Source organism: Prinia subflava, chromosome 16 (assembly GCF_021018805.1).
Source record: "Prinia subflava isolate CZ2003 ecotype Zambia chromosome 16, Cam_Psub_1.2, whole genome shotgun sequence".
NCBI lineage: Eukaryota > Metazoa > Chordata > Aves > Passeriformes > Cisticolidae > Prinia > Prinia subflava.
This window is the reverse complement of record NC_086262.1, coordinates 11,999,860-12,021,461: the sequence shown is the minus strand read 5'-3', so window position 1 is coordinate 12,021,461 and position 21,602 is coordinate 11,999,860. Positions and strand designations below refer to the sequence as shown.

At 57.5% G+C, this 21,602-nt stretch overlaps 2 protein-coding genes across 3 annotated transcripts; one reads left to right on the top strand and one right to left on the bottom strand.

Moving 5' to 3' along the window:
- Window positions 1-3,923: 3,923 nt before the first annotated feature.
- On the top strand, window positions 3,924-12,135 carry CCDC69 (coiled-coil domain containing 69). Of its 2 annotated transcripts, none has more exons than XM_063413491.1 (9): window positions 3,924-4,524; window positions 9,529-9,598; window positions 10,005-10,108; window positions 10,344-10,419; window positions 10,603-10,676; window positions 10,912-11,013; window positions 11,200-11,319; window positions 11,553-11,650; window positions 11,804-12,135. In XM_063413491.1, exons 1-9 carry the CDS (start codon window positions 3,952-3,954, stop codon window positions 11,970-11,972), a joined length of 1,386 nt encoding a protein of 461 aa, XP_063269561.1. In that variant the 5' UTR covers window positions 3,924-3,951; the 3' UTR covers window positions 11,973-12,135. The 2 variants fall into 2 exon arrangements, with proteins under 2 accessions (XP_063269561.1, XP_063269560.1); XM_063413490.1 differs by having other exon boundaries at window positions 3,932-4,524; window positions 10,005-10,147.
- Window positions 12,136-12,376: 241 nt separating this feature from the next.
- On the bottom strand, window positions 12,377-19,532 carry LOC134559279 (cationic amino acid transporter 2-like). Its single transcript, XM_063413896.1, has 12 exons — window positions 19,524-19,532; window positions 18,634-19,006; window positions 18,388-18,543; window positions 17,964-18,132; window positions 17,594-17,730; window positions 17,024-17,246; window positions 16,424-16,560; window positions 15,964-16,066; window positions 15,691-15,833; window positions 15,203-15,369; window positions 14,544-14,652; window positions 12,377-14,175 (listed from the first exon to the last, which is right to left on the bottom strand). Exons 1-12 carry the CDS (start codon window positions 19,530-19,532, stop codon window positions 14,000-14,002), a joined length of 1,902 nt encoding a protein of 633 aa, XP_063269966.1. The 3' UTR covers window positions 12,377-13,999.
- Between the last annotated feature and the right edge of the window lie 2,070 nt (window positions 19,533-21,602).

Genomic DNA, 21,602 nt, shown 5'->3' with positions numbered 1-21,602 from the left:
CTTCCACACATCCCACTCGGGGGCGGCCCGGCTGTGCGAGGGTCGGTACCCTCTGCTCAGTACCCGGGACCCCCACGCTCCCCCCGCGCTCGGCACAGCGCAGGTGGCAGCTGAAGGGCAGAGATATTTGAGATATTTCAGATATTTGAGACCCTCGAACCCAGTGTGTATGAGCAGGGGGGAGGGGACACTTGGCATCGGGTAGCCCCCGGCTGGGCAATTTGCCACAGTCCCCCTACCACCCGTCTATCTAAAATGCTTGATCTCACATCCCCCCTTCCATCCTTACTCCCTGTTTTGCGGATCATTTTCCAGACAGAGCTGCCCCAGGCACCCCCATCATGCTGGAATGGTCACACGGGTGCCCCTCCATCAGGATGGCACACTAGCACAGATTTTTCCCATATATTTTTGTGGACGGATGCTTTTATCCTGCGGAGGGGACTGAGCCGAGTTAGCACACAGGACACATGAGCGGCAGGTCCCAGACCTTCCCCCCTGCCACAGCACAGTCAGGAGCCACTTGTGAGACCTTCCCCACAGTCAGCTCTGCTCTCACTTGCACGCAGACACTGCTTGGCCTCCCCATACTGCTCCCAGCCCTGGGAAGGGTTGCCTGCCTTGTCCAAACCCCCGTCTCAGCTCTATTTTTAGCCTTTCGTCCTTATTTAGCAGCGAGGCCGGGCGGGAGCGTGCAGGCAGGGCGTGGGAGCAGGCAGGGGACGCGGTGGATGCTGCTGCCCACCCCGAGCCGGCAGCGACAACTGCGCCGCTGATCCACTGCCGAGGCTTAAGGGCGAGGAATAAATAGCCCGTTCCTCCCACCCTGGAACGGAGCGGAAAGTTATCCCCTGGGATTAGTTTTCACTTTGAGGCCCTGGAGCAGCCAGAGGACAGGGATAAGGATAGGGATGCACGGGCAGAGGCACAGGCACAGCAGGAGCATTGTATTTGGAGCTAGGAGGGGAGCAGAGCCCCTCACCTCGAGCCCCTGTAATCACAGGCTTTTCTCCTTCTCACAGCCATTGTGAGTGAAGGTTTTACTTCCCTATTCCCATCTTTTTCCATTTCATTTTGCCATGGGGGAAAAAGAGAATAAAAACCTGCAAGAACAGGTTGACCCACATCTTTTTGCTTGGAAAAGCACAGGCAGGGACAGGAATGACTTGAAATCGTTGCACCACCTCAAGGCAGAAGTATGTGTGACCTAAATCCCCACTAAAAGAGCCTGTGACTTTTTTAGGGCTCCAACACATGTGAGAACTTCTCCAATTCAAACAGTTTTTTCTGCTATCTCACCCATGCAAAATTGAGTCAGGAGTCACAAGGTCTCAGCAGACCTGGCTAAACACCTTGGATTTGCATTGAAGAAAAGCAGCCAGCACTTCATTGCCTCTCATTTACAAAAGCAAACAGATTGCAAATGATGAGCAGGGCCGAAGGGTGCAACCACGACCACTGTCTGTTCACTGCTTGGGCTGCAGCTCCACCAGGCATCACCACAGGCCAGCTCATCACCCAAAAACCTTCCAGCAAAACATCCTCCACTTTTCATTTTTTTTTTTTTTTTCCAGACCGGGTTTCTGAAAATAAGATATACAAACAAGAAAAAAAAAAAAAGAAAAGGAATGACCCCACCTGCACTCACAAAACCACTCTGCAAACAGACTATGCAGGGCTGGCACTGACACTGCCTTGTACCCATCCTGTTGTGCCCAGTCCTTACCAGCTGGAACCAGAGAGAGAGCCACAAGAGATACTTAAACAGTTTGCACAAATGCTTTTCTTATCCAAAAGCTTTGGCAAACACTTTAAATGACCATTGGTACAAATTAACTCGACTTTCCAGCTGTTATCCCATTTACGGCAATTCAGCCGAGCATGTGATAAAGCCTCCTCATCTCACTTTTCTAGACAAAACCCTGGAGATGTCTCCAGCTGCTGTCATTCCTGGGAAGAGATCAAAATAACACCAAAAAAAGACATTAGGGCAAACTCCAAAACAAGCTGAAGCTGCTTCAGGTGGGGCCACCACCTCTGCTTTCCTGTCTTTCCTGGGCAGAAATCCCCTCGTTGGCACAGTCCCCTTTTTCTCCAGGCTGTTACGTGCAGCCTCCAGGCCCTTGTGCTCCCCAAATCCCCGGGGTGCTCTGGTTACCCCCACGATGCCATGGAAAGCCCCTGCTCTGCTCAAAAGCAGATGAACAGAGTAGTTTCTGGCTGTTTAAGTGCTGTCCTGAAAAGGCAGTGTATTGGGGCAGAGGAGGATAAAGCAGGGCTGAGATGAAAGACCTGTCTGGCAGGCACATATCCCATGCAGTTTCCACAAAGATGGGAATACTGAAGAATTGCTAGAATCAAGCTAGAATAAGAGAACTTTGGGGTAGCACAAGCAAAAAGGCAGGCAGCCTCACAGATGCACCCACAGGCTGAGGGAAGGATGTGACATGGTCTGGGCAGCAGTGTCTCCAAAAGTCAGGGATCTCTGGAAGCACAGAGTTGTCACACCAGAGCCTGGGCAGAGGCTGGGGATCAGGGTGCTGGAGCTGGCCTTGCTGCACAGGCCCATCCCCAAGCCCCAGTTCTGTCCTGCTGGCTTGATGCCTTAGCCTGATGTGCCCAAACTGTTTTTTCTCCACCACTGTCAAGAGAAATCCTATCTGGAGCCCCACTCTGTGGTATCCCCAAGCACCCCCTCGGCACCCCGCAGTTAAAAGCAGAAACTTCCACAAGCACGTGTGCAAACTGCTGGACCTTTGTGCACCAGAAAGACGTGATGGCAGCTGGACAGACTCCTCATCAGCTGCCCACACAGTTGCTTCTCTTTGCAGCCACGGCCCCAACGATGCAAATTCAGCCTGGAAATGTGCTTTGTGCTTGCCCCTGGAGGCCTTCAGTCTCTGAAGTCTGGACCGGGATTTTTAATTAACCCTGGAGAGGTGGAGACCAGCACCTTGCGCTTTTATCCCACAAACCATCTACTCAGCCCAAATAAGTACTCTCATGTAGGGAAGGAGACTTGCCCCACTCTGAAGTGCTGGGAGAGATAAGAACTGAGACGCTGTCGGTGGTTTCTGAGCAGTGGGAACTGCTGCCAGAAGCTGCTGTGACTCACAAAATTTCACTCAGGTTAAGCAGCACCCACCCAGGAGGACGCAGGCAACTGGTCCCACCAGTCCCCGGGAGAGTTGGGGCAGCCTGAGCCTGCCCCTCGCCTTCCCCACCCTCCCATCCGAGTGGTGTTTCACAATTTCCCCTGTCCCAGGGATACCAGGGCAAGAAAAACACCTCCAAGTCGAACGTGACAGGACGACCAGGCACCTCCACTCCCTCGCTGCCCAGGCGAAATGCCAAGGAGTTGGCATCCCCAGCGCCGCAGGCTGCTTGGACTTCTCCCAGGGGATATTTGGAAAATGTCAGAATAGAAACTTGTTGACAAAAACTTGCAATGTTTCCATACAGGCATGGCCTCGTGACCACGTTCAAACACTCTTATTTCAACAGTTCTGGGTAACACTAATTGGTTTTCAGGTCAAAATGTGTGGTCATCCAGAAATGCATAAAAAGATAATTTTAAAAAAGCATTTTTAAAAAATCATCAAAATCAAAACATTTGGAAGAACCTGCCTTTCCTCACATTATTTTTTGTGGGACAGTTTCAAATCCATGTGTTTCCCTACGTGTTCAGGACCCATTTCCAAAATGTAGGATTTCCTCCTGGAAAGGGCCACCCTGGCTCCAGGCCCAGCATTTGGGGTGTTTGGGATGCTCAAGAGAAGGATTGCCAGGGTGCAGTCCCTCAGGCAATGTGGATCACACTGAAAGCCCTCTCCAGCCAGCACAACGCCCCCCAGAGCAGAGCTCCTGCCAGGAATAACACCCCAAATCCACCACTTTTCCACAAGAACCCCCACACAAGCTGATACTTGATGGGGTGATGTCAAAAGCCAGATGGATTCTGCTTTCTCACTCTTATCCCTATCCCTAAGGGGGCTGGGGTGGGCTCAGCAGTGGAAGCCCCCTGAGCAGCTGGTCCTGCTCCCACCCCAGCTCTGGTGCAGGGGTCCTGTTCCCCTTTCTCCTCGCCCAGGAGAGGACACCTCCAATGCAGAGATCCTGCTCTCCTTACCCCACACCCACAACGGAGCATCCTCAGTGCAGGGGAACCGTGGGACAGCATTCCCGAAGCACCCCGGCCCAGGGCGGGGACACCCCGGGGTGGAGGGGGCCCAGGGCCAGCCCCGGGGGCGGGCAGGCTGCGGCCGGGGGCCCTGCCCGCGGCTCGGGGGTGCAGAGCACCCTCTCCCGGCGCTGCCTGTCAGCAGCTGCCGGACTTTTTTATTACTTTTTTTTTTAATTATTTTTTTTCTGCCTGCCAGCTGGAGCCGCTCATCCCGTCCCGTCCGTGAGCGGTGCCGCCCGCCGGGGGATGCCGCGCCCCGCGCCCCGCGGCTGAGCGGGTCCCGCCGGGGCTCCATGGGCTGCACCGGCAGCGCCCTGCGCTGCTGCCCCGTCCGTGCCGAGGTAGCGGCTGCGGGGGCTTTGGGGCTGGGCTGGGCTTGGGCTGGGCTTTCCTCGCGGTCGGGGTTCGCGTGGGGTCGGGGCTCCGAGGGGTCGGGCTCTCGTGGGACCGAGTGTACTCGTTGTCGGGGTTTGATGGAGTTGGGGTTCGCGTGGGGCTGATGTTTGCGGGGAGTCCTGCTTGCAGTGCCGGGGACGAGGGGTATTGGGGGTGGGTTCCTCCCTGCCCCGGGGAGCGGTGGGGCCGGGCGGCGTGACTGTCCCCGGCTGCGTGGGACCCTGTCGGCATGGTGGTGGGGGAGGTGGCAGCGGGGACAATGAAAGCTGGCAGCCACCCGCCCGCCTGCATCCTCCTGCACTCTGCTGCACCTCTGCAGGCTCACCCCGACATCACGGGAATTCTCTAAGTAAGGGGGTGCAGCATCTGGGATGATGCCTTTTGGAAATGCTGGTCCCATAGAAGACAGGGAGGGGTTACCCCAGCTCGACCTCTGCCAGCGTCCCACAGCATCCTCCCTCGTACCAAACCTTGTGTTCCCTTGTGCTGAAGGCATCACTCCTGTAGGGGAACACTCTGAGTCCCCTCAGATCTCAGCACGCTGCTCTGTACTGAAGAGCTCTTTGGCTAGGTCTGAAATTATCTGCTGATTGTTACTGTCATTATTATTGTTATTTGTTGTGCTCGTGCTGCTCCAGTGCCACACCATTGACCTCGGGGGATGTTTTTGCTGTCGGATGAGCTGTGTAACTGGTGTTGGGTGCTGTGATCACTGGAGGGTGGCAGGGGAAGGAGGGAAGGCAGAAAGGCCCCATGGTGCTGCCGTGCCCCCAGCACGGGTGGCCCTTTGCAGGTCCAGCTGTGACAGTCCAGCCATCCGGGACCACAGAATTCACTGCTGGGTGTGGGGGGGAGCAGGCACGGAGCTCACACGGCCCTGCAGCCAACAAGTGCCTTTATTTACAGCACTTGCAGGCTTGGTCGCTTCTCCACATCATGGAAAAAATCCCGCTCTTTGCTATGTCATAAGATCAGATATTTGTGGGCTGGTTTGTGACTCTGAGAGCTCTCAAGAATGGGCACAGGACAGGAAGAAACAGCAGCCCCAAGGCCCCGGGTGTTGAGAGCCCCACATTTACCAAAATACGGAAATTTGTCATTTGCCTGCAGATGCCTCCCTTCCTGCACTTGCCCGCTCTCGAGCTCCTCTGCTCAGCCCTGTGTCACTGCTTACCAACAGTCATTACCCATAAAACAGCCCTGCTGCTGTGACTGAAAGTCATCCTGAAAGTAGCACCTGAAATCCCCACTATGGCTAAAAGGCGTAAGGGCAGGCACGGGGCCACTCCTGCCCGTGTTCTCATGTCCAGAGTGCCAAAAGGCAGGATGGGAGACCTTCACCTCCCACTGCTGATGGCTGGGCTTGCAGAGGTGGTCCCTTGGGGTTGCTTGGGGTTGGGGGAGACTTCAAACCTCAGGGGAAAGCCCAGCCAGAAGCCATGTGCAGGTCATGGGATTGGGGACTCTAATGGGGCTGGGGGCTGCAGAGGCTTTTGAGGCCAGTCCCAGGTTTGAGGTGACCTTGAGGAGCTGTTGCTGGGCTGGGTCTGGTGCATGGATGACATACCAGGAGCCACTGTGTGCCCTGGGGGAGGTGCCTTGGCAGCCTCATCCTCCCCTGGCACCAGTCTGCGGGCAGCAGGGTGATAAGGGAGGCACAGGCAGGACCCAGCCCTGAGCGCTGTCCCTGGGGTTTCCTTCCCCTTCAGCTCCATCCACCCATGCTTGGCCACTCACGGTCACTGCTCGTGTGACCTGGTGTGAGAGAGGCCAAGCTGCCTTCCCAAAAGGTCAGGGCTGAGCCTTGGCCGCCTTCCAGGTCTGGGGAGAATCTATTTTGAAGGGCTAGGAACTTCAGAACTTCAGGAACTTCCCTGACTCCTGGTAGCACCAGGAGTCAGGGAAGGGTCAGAATGCAAAACTCGGGGCTGTCAACAGTGTGAAGTGTTTGCCTACGGTCTGCGGCACAGATCTGACTGTAGGAGAGGTGATAATCACCTCCTAACACAACCATCACGGGAGGAAAGACAGCAGCAGGGTTAAAGACAGGTCCCACGGTCTTGTGCCAGCACTCTGGCAGCTCTGAGCATCTGCTGCAGGTCCTGGGAGCTTTTACAGTCATGAACCAAATCCTGGCCCCCTTCTCCTCAGCCACAAAGCAAAACCTCCTCCCCAGGAGCAGAGTCAGGATTTAAATACTCATTTCCTGACTCTTTGTGATTTCCTTTGCTAGGTTGCATGGTTGAATTGCTTAATGTACTCGTAAAACAGGAAAAGAGGAAGAAAAATACAGCCCAAAACCCCACCTCACACTAAGAGCTGAGGCAGAGGCTGCAGCCACTTCGGCTGCCCACACTGTGCCAGCTGCTCTGCACTGGTGCTCCCCGCCCCAGCACCCTTGGAGATGACTCAAGTCCTGTTGGAAATCCCTATTAATCCATCTATAAACATTTCTGCTCCAGACTATTAGAAATATTTAGTTCTAAGAATGTAGATACTTCTGGTTTTTTCATAGCTGGAAGGTATTTTTGGCAGAGGTTCCCAAGACCTTACAGGATAAGCTGTGCTGTGGATGGCCCCCACCTGCAGGATGTATCAGGCTGCTTCTTCCCCTGGCCAAAGCTGTTCCAGCTGGAGCAATTCCCAACCTGCTCCTTCCACACACAGTGGATTCCAGGATGATTTTCCAGCTCTCCAAAATGCGCCAGGCGATACCAGAGGTTCAGGTGCCACAAAGCTTCTCTGGAAGTGACAGCGGAAAGTCCCTTCATACTGGAGAGCTTTCAGCCAAATTTTGCTGTTCACCCCAGAGGTGGAGCTTTAATCCCAAAGGACAATTGAGTGCTTATGACTGAAATTAGCTCTAGACGCTATTTTAATTGCTCCTAGAGGTAGGAAGGTGCCTCACTCATAGCCTCAGGGCAAGTATTTAGATTTGTCTGTTGGTGCTGGTGAGCCTGTTTCTTGCTTCAGCTATTTCTGAGTTCAGTGCAGGTGTCTCATATCATCTTCCTTTAGAGGCTGAGGGGCTCTGAGGTCCCATCCTGCTGGATTTGAGGTGTGGGGGAGAGGTGAAGATTCCCTGGGTCTGTGCTGGGGACATTGCCCATGCTATGGATGTGACCAGCCCTGGGCTCTCTGTCCTTAGGCATCACTTTTGCCAGCAAGCAGGACAAGTGCAGCAGAGGTGGTTTGGTTTGGGGGTTTGGGGTCCCTCCTGGAGGTTGTGACAGCATCCTGCTCTCAGCTCTGCTGAGATCATCCAAAACCCTTGAGGTCTGTGTCACCCCCCTGTGTCAGGAGGGTCCCCCTACACAGCCTTTTCTTTGTTGCAGTGAAAAAAAAGTGGGGATATGGGGCGTGGGTCTAGGGGAGGAGGTGTTTTGGGACTCCTATGGTGCCCTCAGGACTGCAGAGCCTTGACTGTCTCATTTATCTTTCCCTTGCCTATTCCCTGACTTCAAAACCCATTACAGGACACGGGTCTGTTAAATACCAGGGAGATGCACACTGGCATGAGGTGTGTCAGGGGACAGGCAGGGATTCCTGGGGACCCTTTGCAGTCAGATGTGCCAGGATTCAGCAGCACCCCAGGGCACCCCACGCTTTCAGGGTGAGCTGTACTGACAAGGAGAACAAGCCCTGTGAACTCTGACTGCCGGCTGCCTCCTCGCCCCCTCACCTGGGCCACGTTCAACGCCGCGGCTGCTCATGCCATAGAAGGGAAGATAAAGCCGTGGCTTCCCAGAGGCTCGGAGTTATCCTGCTCTCTGGAACTGCGCCTCCCTCCAGCCCCAGAAGGGGGGCTGCCGGGGAGGCGGAGGAAAGGACGTCTGTTTGCTTTCCCTCGCTCTTTTCCCAAGCCAGGCTCCCTAATCCGCTGTATTTGGCCGCGCCACCGTGCGCGGGGCCGAGGCGGGGAGCAGCCGGCGCAGCGGCTCCCGCAGGCAGCAGGGATTCCTCAGGGATCGGCATTTTTTGGGGCAGTTCTGGCGGGGGCTGGAGAGCAGCAACGTGTCTTGAGGTGAATTTCCTCGCCCGTCGTGCATCTATGCCCTACCCAGAGGCACAGCTCAGGGATGGGCATCAGGGACCAGCTCTGCCCTGCGCCAGTGAGGCCGAGCCGCGAGAGCCTGCGAGCTTTCCTTCTATCTTTCAGCAGCTGATAAAAATATATCCACTGCTTTTTTCTTCTTCTTCTCCCCTCCAAGTGACTAAATTAAACCCGTGCAGGGCTGGAAGGCATCCCACGGAGCTGTGTGCTGCAGGCAGCTCCCGGCTCTGGGTTATCTCAGCGCCGTGGCAGCAGTGGGAGCGTGCGGGAGTGCGGGGCCGTGCCGCGCATTCCTGCGCTCCTGAGGTCATTGCTTGGCCGCCTGCTCTCGCCTGCTGCCAGCCCTGCACAGGGGCTGCATCGCCTCTGATTTATGGTTATTTTTCATTTCTCGCTCCTGCTCCAGCTGTGTCAAAGCCCATCTGTGTAAGGCCCTGGCAGAGGCATGTGTTTGGGGGGCTGCAAGGTGCCAGGGATCAGACTGACCTGAGCATCCCAGGACAGGAGGAGGATGGCAAGGGAATGCTGAAGCTGGAGCCCTGCCAAGTGCTGCCTGCTCTTCCCCACCAAATGTTTTGCTGCTGGACCCCATTTTCACCAGCATCATGTCGGTGGGATGTTGTGAGCATATCCCAGGTTTTCCAGCTGAATGTCACACGGTGAACTGTCAGGGATGCAAGGAATTGGCACAAGCTTGAGGCTGCCTGATGGGCAGTATGTGCACACCCATGGGTGCTCAGGGCTGGGAGAGGGCAGGGGGCTGGGGAGGGACCACTGCTGCCCCAGGATCTGTGTTTTAGCAGAGCTGATGCAGGCTCAGTGCAGCGTGTTTGCTGCCTGCAGCCACCTGCCCCTCTCTGTTTCCCCCTGCTCCAGCCCCCTCTCTCTCTGCCAGAGACAACTTAAAGCCAAGCAGCAGAGGGAACCACCTTCCCAGGAGCTCTCAGCCTTGAAGACGGAGAATGGTGAGCAAAAGAATGTTTTTCCCCTGCTTTGCTTTCTCAGAGTGATATTAAGGGAGCAGTGGACAGGCCCCAGCATGGCACCAGGGAGGATGGGGATGATGTAGGTGCATGCTGGTGCAGGAGGGCAAGCAGGGCATCCCAGAGACAATGGCAACCCCTCCTCTCAGTCAGACAGGTCATCCCCAGAACAGGAGTCCTGACAAGCTCTGTGTCCTCTCTGAGCCTGCCAGCACCATCCCAATTAGTGCTAATTTGGACCAGTGAGATGGGAGAGGTATTTCTCCAGTGAGAGGAGGGCAGTGCAGAACCCGGCCCATGGCACTGGCAGGTTCAGCTACTCAGGATGTGCAGGCAGCCCAGACAGCAGGAGGCAGCCAGAGCTGTTTGAGCTGTGTTTGTCTTGCAGCCAACACCTCCCTGCTTCCTGAGGATGGGGAGAAGGCAGCGGACACTGCGAGATTCCTCCAAGGCCAGGAGGAGGAGGAGAAGCAGCTGCGGGATGCTGGCCAGGCAAGCACTGCGAGCATCTCCCAAGACACTGAGATCCAGGTCAGCTGGAAGGGCTGGTGCAGCTGGAGGCAGCAGCTGGACGTGGAGCGTGTCACCAGCCAGGGCTTCCCTGGTGCACACTGGGCTGGGCTCTCCCATTTTTGGGAGAAGAATGGGTCTAAGAAAGGGTGAGGAAGCCCAGAGCAGTGAAGCTCTGCATCCCTTACACTGGGATTTCTATCTGACTGCTTCCCAGGTGGCAAAGAGAAAAGAGCTGGAGCTAAAGGAACAGCTTGATGCCCTGAGGAGAGAGCACACAGAGACCCTGCAAGGTGGGTGCCAGGACAGTCGGGCTCCCTGCAGCTCCCCTCCCCTCTCCCCACTACTGCCAGTGTCCCTCTGGCTGCCTGTGGGGTCACTGGGATGCTGTTCCCTGCTCCCCAGCACTGTGGGGCTCAGGTAGGGCCTGCTGCCCCAATGTCCCCCTGGTGGCACTCAGCTCATGTTCCCCGCAGAACTCCAGGGAGCACATGAGCAGGAGAAGCTGCTGCTGACAGAGTCCCACCACAGATCTGAGGCAGCCTTACAGGTACCAGCAGAGAAATCCTTGGGGAGGGGGGAACTTGTGGAGGGCTTGAGGACCATCTGCTGGTTCTGCCATGGTGCCCCACGTTCTTCAGTGGCCACCTCAGTCCCTGGTGTGCTCACAGACCACGCCAGCTCCTCCAGCCCTGGTGTTATTTGGGTATCACAGCCCAATAGTCCCCAGGCTCAGAAAGAAATCCCAGATACCTCTCATTCTGCTTCTTTCCTGTTTCTCTTAGGAGACAATTCAGGCACTGAATTCCCAGCTGAAATCCTTCCAGGACAGGATGAAGCGGGTGGAGGAGTCACTCCTGAGAACAGACTACAAGAAGCACATCCAGGTGCAGCAAGGGGTGTCAGGGAGGGGACCTGCTATGGGGTGCTGACCCAAAGCCAAGGGGGCTCTCTGATGGACCCCGGCACGGTGGGGCTGGAACCAGGGGGGAGCTCAGGACAGCTGACGGGGGGAGCAAAGCCTGTCCTGGGGAGGTGTTGAGGTCCCTTGGACATGAGTGATGGCCCTGCAGGAGCATGGGAGCCCCAGCCCCTTCTGGGAGCAGGAGCTGGAGAGCCTGCACTTCGTCATCGAGATGAAGAACGAGCACATCCACAGCCTGGACAAGAAGCTGCTGCACCTGGAGACTGTGGTGGGTTGAAAGGGGGGTCACAGGTGGGCTCTCCTCTTTTCAGCTCCTCTACCCACCTAAATTCTGCCCAGAAACTGCAGCTGGAGCAAAGGTGGATGGAGCCCATTTCCTCTCTTGGTGTGGGGAGGGGATGTGGGAACAATGCCCCCAGGCCAGCATTTCACCCAAAATGGGGTGGTGGGGGGCTCAGAAGTGCTCCCCAGCTCTCTCCTCACCCTCATGCCCCCTTCCAGGAGGAGAGGAACCTTCTGCTGGAGGAGAAGGTGAAAACTCTCCAGCAGGAGAACGAGGACCTGCAAGTTCGCACCCAGAACCACTTGGTCATAGCCAGGTAAGTGCCGGTGCCACCCTCCAACGGGGGGACAGGTGGCAGTGCGGGAGCACAGGGCAGCTCTGCGGGCAGCAGAGGGGCGGGCAGGGGCTCTGTCCAGCGGCTCCAGCAGCCTGTGCCCTGTGCCCTGTGCCCTGTGCCCTGTGCCCGCAGGCAGCTGTCCGAGGAGCTGCAGGCCGCCCGTGGGGCGCTGGAGAAGGAGGCGCAGCTGCTGGACCAGGCTCGCCGGGAGAAGGAGGAGCTGCTGTACCGAGTGCTCAACGCGGGGGACGGCGCCCCGTTCCCCGTGGCTACCGGCGAGGTGCCGCTCATCGCCACGTAGCACCGGCGGCACCGTGCGCTGCCGGGGGACTGCCGGGGCTGCCCCGTGAGCCCGGGGCTGCTCTCACAAGTGCCCCCCGGTCGGGGCACGGCTCCGGGCTGGCCGAGCCCTCGGGGCGCTTCACGGACCGGAGGGATGGAGCATTTCATGGGACACTTATGCCTGCATTTCCCCAGCCCGAGCGGGGCTGCAGAGGGACTCTGGCCTCCCACCCCTGCAGTCCCTGCACCCCTTGCTCTGGTGAGGGGCTGTCTGGGGGTGAAAGGGGTCAGCCAGAACATGCAGACTTGCACTGGGCCGGATCTGACCCAGCGCTTGGCTCTGAGTATAAAGAGCACCAGTGCTGAGGACAATGAGGAGGCCACTAGGACAGGATGGGGACAAGCACTGGGAGGATGAGGAGGGCACTGGGGACATGGTGTTAACCTCAGCAGGCAGGGCTCCCACCCATGCCCTCCTATTCTCATCACCTCCTCCACCTTCAGCAAATGTCTGCCAGGTACTGCTCCTGCAGCTCAGGCACGTCCCAGCTCACTGCCACGAAGACCCCAAGCCCTACTTGTCCCTGCTGCCCATCACCAGCACCACCAGTCCCATCTTCTTCCCCAAAAGCTGGACAGAGGCTGGAGCTGCACATTCAGGGAGCAGAGCATCCTCCCAGAGGTGTCAGGCTGTGGCAGGTCACATCCCTCTGCTCGAGCCAGTGCATCCCCATCAGGGAAGATGCTGCCAGCGTGGCTGTGGGTCAGGGCTGGATGCACACAAGCACTTTTCCCTGGTGCACGAGTGTGGTGGGAGTCACTGCTCTGGGGCTGTCACAGGCCTGTCCCCTCCCCAGGGCTCCGTGTGTGTGTGTGTGTGTGTGCTGCTGGCTGTAAGGATTACAAATCTGGGAGAAGCAGCAGCCTCAGGAATCCCATGTCAGTGTTTGGGGGACTGGTGCAGGAGCATCCCAGAGTGGGGCTGTGTGCTCCACACCCCATACAGAAGGGGAAGGGTGCAAGCTGGCACCACTAAGACTCAACAAGGAAACTCCAGATGAGGCCCTTAAGGCCGATCCCCATTTTCCTGCTCCTTCCCTCTTTTCCTTCATTTCAATGGGCTCCCAGCTCAGGGCAGACCCAGACCCTCCCAGCATCGGGGCCACTGCAACAGCCACTTCCGTCCTTTGTGCTGCCCCTTATCAGGAACAGAGCAGCTGAACGGGCAGCCAGGAGGGCAATGTGGATGTGGGGTCCAGCTCCTACCCACACCTCTCCATGGGGCGGCCAGAGGGGGAAATGGGGGAGCCTGTTGTGTTAGAACCATGTCAGGGCACCCTCTGCTCCACACATCATCTGCGCCTCCCCCAGGAGCTGTAGCACCAAAGCAGGAGATGCCCCATCAAATCCTGCCTGGTTATGGCTCAGGGGATCAGGATTTCTGGACAAAGGGAGATGAGGCTGGTGGGATCCTGCTCTGGACACCTGGTACCATGTCCCAGTGCCCCAAAGGCAGATCCTGCGTGGGACTTGGAAGAATGTGCCTGACTCTGGGAAAGGGGACACTGGGAACTGAGGAGGAGGAATAAATGAGTGCAGAAAAGGACTGGCACTCTTTGAAGAGGGAAAAGCCTGGGTCAGGCAGTACCTTGGCAGTCATGGGGGGAATGATAGGTCAGCTCAGGCTGAGTGCCCAGCCAAAATGGAGGGTCAGAGCAGCATGAGAAGCCTCTGTCCCATCCATTGTGAGCAGCTGAAGGAGCAGGGTGGGCAAGGAGGCCTGGGGGGCTGCAGGGAAAGGTTTCAAAGGAAAAAGAAAGCCACAGCACAGTAACAGCAGCAAAAACACTTGTGTGCTTTATCCTCTCCAAACAGAACTCCTTCTGCAGGGGCTCGCTCTGAGGATTTGGGTTGCTCAGGGAGGTTCACCAGACTCGGGGGAGAAGCTCCTGCAGCTCTGGCAGGGCTGGCCCCCTCTGTGGGACAGGACCCACAGCCCAAGGGGCTTCCTTGTCCCCTGGGCACAGGATGGAGGGAGCCAGGCACTCAGGAACTAGCCATCCCCTTTGATTGCCCTGGAGCCGATGGGCACAGGGCAGTCCCGTGGGGCTCCAGGGCCACCTCCCTGGCTCTGCTTCCCAGCAGCTCCGGGGGATCTGTCCCTTCAGGCCAGTGGCTCTCAGTGCTGTGCCAGATGCCATAACCAAAGTAAATGAGGAAACCTGGGAAAGGGCAGAATAGGGTGTGTATGGTTTGTTTTTCTTCCTTCCCCTCCCAGCCACCCTTCCTTTGGGCCACATATCAGAGGACATGGGACTCCCACCACTGCTGGGCAGCAAAGGTCAGCATCCCCTTCCTCCCCACCACCACTCAGAGCAGCATTAGTGCCATGGGCTCTCAAACCTCCAGAGCTCCACCCAGATGGGCTGGTGCCAGCTCTGGGACCTCGTGAGTGCTGTGCTCACCCACAGCCACCCAGAGCTGGGTGCTGTGCTCACCCACAGCCACCCAGAGCAGGGTGCTGTGCTCACCCACAGCCACCCAGAGCAGGGTGCTGGGCTCACCCACAGCCACCCAGAGCTGTGCTCACCCACAGCCATCCAGAGCAGGTACCGCAGCCAGGCGGCCGCGCTGAGCCGGGCCATCAGCACGGTGTTGATGGAGATGCTGAGGAGAGGCAGGAAGGGCAGGCAGGGAACCTGCAGGGAGCACAGGGGTATATTCCACAGCTAGATGCAGCTCTTTGCTGCTTTGCCTAGCTGTCCACAGGCAAGGCTGGCTGTGAGGCTGAGATCCAAGCTGGGATCTGCAGCCTGTGCTGGAGAGGGATGCTTGTGGAGGGTGCTTTGGTTGACAGGTCCTGCACTGGGTCAGGACGCACTGCAGGATTTGAGATTAGAGGCAGTAAAGCACTCATAAAACTAAGCCAAGGGGTTAAGGCCAGGTGTCTTTTTACTGAAGAGCAGCTCTGATTCCCCAGCAAGCACGGGGCTCAGCTGGGAGATGTACCTTCAGCCCTCAGGTCATGGGGGGAAGAACCCTCATGGTCCCTATGCAAAACCCCAAGAGCTCCATGCTGCCTCCAGCAGTACCTTATTAATGTGGATGCAGCAAAGATGTGCCTGACCTAAAGCTGAGGGAACACCCTCAAATGGCACCCTTTCCCCACAGGGCTGCAGCAATTGCCTACTCTCTGTGCCCCAGGTCCTTCTTCCTGGGTACATCCCAAGGGTTGGGCGGGGTGCTCACCATGAAGGATGCTTTGTCCTGGCTCTGAGGCTGCCTCCAGACGAGAAGAGCTGCTGCCAGGATCCCCAGGAAAGGCAGGGCCAGAGCTGTGATGCACCAGGCACCCCCAGCCCACAGGCAGGGCAGCCCAGCAGTGCTCACCCAGCTCAGGGCACAGGCCAGGGCAGCTGCACAGGGACCACAGTGTCAGGGCAGCTCCCCTGGGCTGGGCCCTTCCCTGTCCCAGGCTGCCACGGTGGGACAAATGACAACCAGGGGACACGGCTGGGTGGCTTCTCATGGTGGGTTTAGCTTTTCTCTCCAGTCTGGGAAGCAGAGGGAGGAGGTTTCCTGAGAGCAGCCAGCTCTGGAGGGCAGGAAGGAGCCTGCATCTGCTGCTGGGTGGTTTTCACTGGGCAGGAACCTGCCCGCCCTTGCTACAGGGATCTCCCCCATGTGTCCCCCCACGCCAGCTCCCTGTAGAGTCCATCCATCATTCCCAGCCATACCTACAGCTGTCAGAGCCCAGCCCACCACAGCAGAGGAGCCAGGGGTGGCACGGAGGGACGGCTGGACCAGGTGGTCCCACCAGAGCTGCACTGCTGGGGCCTTCCCTGCAGGAGTGTCCCGAGGGCCGGGCTCAGGCCGATACCTGAGGAGCAGACCTGGATGTCAGTGCACATAAACCTGCACCTGCAGTGCACCCAGGCCAGAGCCTTGTTCCAGGCATGGCCTGCATCAGAAGCTGGGTGAGCCCTGTCCCCTGTCCCCAGCAGTCTCACCTGAGCAGCAGCACACAGCCAGCCACCATGGAGTAGGCCAGCAGTGTGCCAATGGACATGGTGTCAACCAGGGCTTTCAGGTCAAAGAGAAGGGCCAGGAGAGCTGTGGGGAAGAGAAGCCCTTTTAGCCTCTGAGCAGAGCTGGCAGTGCTGCTGTGCTGACCTCAGCCACACTCTCCTGGCCTCCCCATGTCCCCTGACACCCACTGGAACAGAACCTCGATGAACTGGTGATGCTTTGGTCACTAGTTCAAAGCATCCTGTCACCTCCTGCGCGGCAGTGCAGAGAGGCTGAACCAGTGTCTGGGACACCACGGAGGCCAAATGGTCCTCAGCCACCGTGAGGAGCTCTGTCTCTGGGTGAACAGACACTGCTCAAACAGCTGCAGTCAAGCTTCAGGGAAAGAGGATGCCCACCAAGCCCTGCTCACAGACAAGGGCAGCCCAAGCACTCACCCACCTGCCACTCCCCCAGACACCAGGGTTGCCACCACCGGGCACTGACGGCGACTGACTTTGGCCAGAGGTTTGAAGAGGAGCCCATCTCGAGCCATTGCATACAGGATCCGTGGCATGGGGAACATGGAGCCCAGGAGGCTGCATGAGAGAGGGGAGGAGATTGGGGAGGAATCTAGGAGGTGCCATCCTGCCTTTTGCCCCTCCAAGGGAGCTCCCATTGATCTGTATGGCCCAGAACCTTCTCAGGACCATCTAACAAGATCATCACCTTCCTCACCATCAGACGAGGGAGTGTCAGGGAACAGATGTCTGCAGTCACCCATGCAGAACACCCCAGCCCACCCTTGTGGACATGCTGCCACCTGGCCACCTCCTTCAGTGGCATGCCAAAGGGTTTGGCTGCTCTACAGGAAGGGCCAGGGTGGGAACACCAGGGTTTGTGTGGAAGGGATTTTGGCCAAGCAGGAAAGGTAAGGAGTGACATGAGCCACCACCACAAGGAGGAATTCAGGACGAAGGGGTTGGGGATATCTCCTGGATGTGTTACAGCTCCAGTACCTTGCTCTGACCCACAGAACTGCCCTCAGAGGACGCCCCTCACCTGGTGGTCAGGGCACACAGTGACCCTGCAGCCACGGCATACTTTGCACTGCTCCAGCCAATGTACTCAAAAGCCACTGGCAGCGGGCTCATGGTGTCTAGGAGGTAGTAGGGCATCATCAGGGTGAGGGCAGCAGACACCCCAAAGTAGGCCAGGAAGCAGATGAGGAGGGAGAGAACGATGCCCATGGGGATGGATCGCTGTGGGTCCCTCACTTCTTCCCCTGGGGAGGACAAGCTCAGCTGTAGGAACAGATGTTCATTTAATGTGCATGGCATGCTAAGAGCCCAGCCCAGGCTGGACAGCACATCCTATATTCCCCCAAGAGAGGACAGAGACCTTCTAGCAAGGGCCACTAGATGTTCTGGGCCCCAGGGATATTTGGATAGAGAATGTTCCTGCTTCAGGATTAGCCAAACATTCCATGTGGACTCTTAGAAAGGGCAGGAGAGAGTGGCTGCAGCACATTTCCCAGCCTTACAGCAGTTCCCAGAGCTGTGGGGACAGTCACTACCACAGCCCCCCAGCCTGCAGGGAGGGTTCCACCAGCAGCACCCCCACCTCACTTACCTGTGGTAGCAATGCAGTCAAACCCAACAAAGGCATAGAAACAGGTAGAGGCTCCAGCCAAGGTCCCAGTGAAACCATAGGGCATGAAGCCTCCCGCCCCAAAGGCACTGGTCATGTTGTCAGCCATGGACTGGTTCCTGGGAGGAGGAAGAAGAGTCAGGCAGTGCAGGGGGCTCAGTGCAATGGGATCCCAGGATGGGGTCAAGCTGAACAGTCCATCCAACCCACTCAACCCGCAGCATCAACCCATCAGGGCTTAGGACTTTGACACATTGCCAACAGGGAGAAATGGAGAAAGTGGTATCTCCTGGGATAAAGCACTCCCCACCCCACTCTGAAGGCAGCACAGGGAGAATGAAGCCCCTCATACCCAGCTTCGTGGGCAGCTGCCTGTGGCAGGTCATCCTCCCTGAGATTCCAGTTGCTCGTGTCACCTTTGATGAAGCCACTCACTGTGACAAAGAGCAGGACGAGAACGTTGAGAGATGTGAATGCTTTGTTGACCATGGTGGATTCCTTCACTCCAAAGGAAAGAAGCCCTGGAGAATAAAGAATCAAAACTGGATGAGCCCCCTGGATGACACCAGGGTAGACATTACTGGGGAGGGTGGAAAAGGGAGGCAGTGGTTAATTCAGGACAACTTGCAGATTTCCCCAGATTTCCTTTCCATTCCCCATTCTTTGCTCTGGAAATAGCAAAGCCTCTGAGAGGTCAGCCCCATCCTGAAGAGCCCACAGTGGGGTGAGGAGCTCATCATACCTGACGGAGGGTGGCACAGGGGGAGGCATCCTACCTGCCAGCAGGACCACCAGGCCAGCAGCAAAGGCATCTGGGTGCTCTGCCAGCCCCACAGAGCCCATGGCTGCGTGAGCACCCAAAAACCTCCCCATCTTCTTGCCGAGGAGCTGGTCAAAGGTGGCACTCCAGGCCCGGGCAACACTGGCTGTACCTGGGGAGAGGTGATGGCTGTGTTCTGGTGCTCCCAGGAGGTCTCAAAGCCCCCAACACAGTGCTGGGAGGGATCAAGAGGGCCTTATACCGATGACATAGGACAGCAGCAGGTTCCACCCAGCGAGGAAGGCCCAGAGCTCGCCCACTGTCACGTAGCTGTAGAGATAGGCAGAGCCAGCCAGGGGCACACGGGCCCCAAGCTCGGCATAGCACAGCCCTGCCAGGGCAGACACCACAGCTGCAATCAGGAAAGAAAGGACGATGCTCGGGCCAGAGCTGGTCTTGGCCACCTCCCCTGCCAGGACGTAGACACCAGCCCCCAGCGTGCTGCCCACTCCCAAGGCAACCAGGTCCAGGGTGGAGAGGCAGCGGCGCAGGCTGGAGCCCTCTGAGCTGCCTGGGACTCGTTTTCTGCGGAAAAGCAGCTTCGGAGCAGAGCGCAGGTGGTCCCAGCATGGCATCTGCGGGAGAGGAAAGCAGCAGGCGTGAGGGCACTGCTGCCCCACGGGCACTGACCGCCCTGGGGATGTGGCACAAACCCAGCCTCAGTGGTTTGCTTGCAGCTCCCACCATCCACACAGTGCTTCTGGGACTGGAGAACCTGCCTTGGTGCTGCCAGGACCTCCAGATTACCCCACAGCAAAGCAAAAGCTGTGCCACACACTCCAAACGCCATAATCTGCTCCTTACATGTACAGGAGCCAGCTGGAAACCCTGTCCAGTGGCACATCTCTGTGGCACAGGGGACACGTGGAACTGGGGGGCACAGGAACAACCCTGCCTGGCACCCAGACCCGCGGGATGAGCTGCCCCTGGTGGAACAGGGAGCTCCAATCTCCAGGACAAATGCTGTGCCCTGGGGGTGAGGAGCCACTACCCTCCCGCCCCACAGCAGCACCCACCAGCTGCACAACCCCAGTCCTGCCCAGGGCACCTCGCCCCGCTGATTTTCCCTTCTCCTGCAAACAAATTACTCACCCCAGCCATCCTTTGCTCCAACTGGTGGGCACAACAAGCACCAGGCAAGCCCCTGTTACACTCTCCCCTTAAATCCCTTTTGGGAGCACCCTGGCCCTCCCCCTGCTGACCACCGCTCCGGGCTGCACAATGGGAAATCTATGCAGAAATATTTTTCCCACAACGCCATCCAAATCATACACACAGCCTGCAATGCTAATAGGCTCAGAGGCATTATTGAGGCAGTTTAATTCAATTTTCCAAGCTCCCTGGGCAGGTGGAAGGGGGAAGCCTTTCCCTCTGTCCCTGCTCCTCGCACCAGGACCCACATCTCAGTCTGTGGAGCTGCTTTTGGAGGAAACTCAGGCAGAGAGGAGCAGTAACAAGGCTGGGTTGTGGTTTAGAGGTGCATTCAGCTATGACTGACCCCAGCTGCCCCTGGGGAGCACAGAGAGAGGTGAACAGGTCCCTAAATGGACTGCAGCAGCAAGGCAGAGGAACACAGACCCAGCTCCATGGGATGTTTGCAGCAGCATGTCCAGCTGTAACTCCTCAAAGCAAAATCCTGAGGCTTCTTGGACTTCCCTGGTATCTGGGCATTCCTGGGTGCAGCTCAAAGGGGCTTAGCAGCAGAGTGCCAGCAGGGGCAGGGCTAAGTCCAAGACTGGACGTAAATGAGGGCACAAGGCTGTGTAGATGGGGGTCCCAGGTGAGGCTCTTTGGGGCCAGTAAGGCAGGTGAGTGTCCCTGGGCACCAGCATGGCTGTTCTGCACAGCTGCTCCTGGCAAGAGAGGCCATGGAGGAAGTGATGGGGTGACCTTGTTGGTCATCAGCATCCTGGGAGAAAAGGACCAAGTCTGGGCTCTGAGGAGAGGTTTGGGAGAGATGTTTTGGCACAAAGAGCTAACTTTGATTTTATTGTAGACAGCTCTCAGGCTGAATCTGCTTACAGTATTTTGAGACAAAAAACTCAGGCTTTGGCTCAGCCCATCCTCTGGCTTTCATCTTGCAAGGAGCAGAGGAAGAGAGCAGAAGCCATGCAGGAGGAAAGCAAGGAAGGATCCAGAGCAACTAAAGCACAGATGTACACTCTAACCACAAGGCTGCCTTGTCCTGGCTCTATGGGGCAGCCCCATATCTAGAGACCCTGTGAGCTGCTGGGCACCGTGAGCACCTCTGGGGCAGGGGGGATCAGCACACCATGGCACAGCCAGGGGCACAAGGAGGAGAGCAGAGCTGCTGTCCCTCACTGCAGCACAGGGTGAACAAAGCCGTGCTTGTCACCCACGCCATCTCACATGAGCGAGGTCTCCAGATACCAATGCCTACCCAAGGGAACATTGCCCTGAGGGAAGAAACAGGGCAGGAAGGAGCAGCCAGTGCTAGGAGGCCGTGAGGGTCTCAGCCTGCCAGGCTCCTCCAGGGGAGCAGAGCCCTATGGCTGCATGCCAGCCACCCAGTGTGTCACACCCAGCCTGGGGTCTGTGCTGCCCAGGACAGGCAGGGCTGAGCAGCTCAGCTACCTTGCAGCCCCAGAGAGATGCTCAAGCCAGTGGGTACCACCAGGGCTGGGATGCCTGAAAGGTTACACATCTGCAGTGGTCTGTGGGTTTATCTGCTCTGGCTGCTGTCAGCACCACTGCCCATGGCTCCTGGGAAGCCCTACCAGCCCCTCCAGCCCTGCTGCAGCCTCTGTGCTGGCTGGGCAAAGGGTGGTGGCAAAGGAGCTGGGTTACACGTGGGTGAGGCAGGGAAGGAAACGGCCTCGGGGCACTGCAGGCAACGGTACAGCCTGTCAGGAGCATCCTGGAGAGACTCAGCCTGCACCTCATCCGTGTCTGCGGCATGGGGAGAGAAGATTGGGAGGAAAACCAGCTCATGGTGGCAGCTCGGGTCCTGCCCCATGGGTGCTCATTGCAGAGCCTTTGTCAGCACCTCCCTCCTTAAGCGGGTCCTGGGGGGACCAAGGTCAGGCCATTCTTCTCTCCTTCGATTTTTGCAGAGGGACAGGGATGGGCATTTCCCAGCCATGAGCAGGGAAAGGGTGATTTGGTGCAGGAGGAGGTGGCTGGCGGCAGGACCAGTGGGGTAATCTGCGC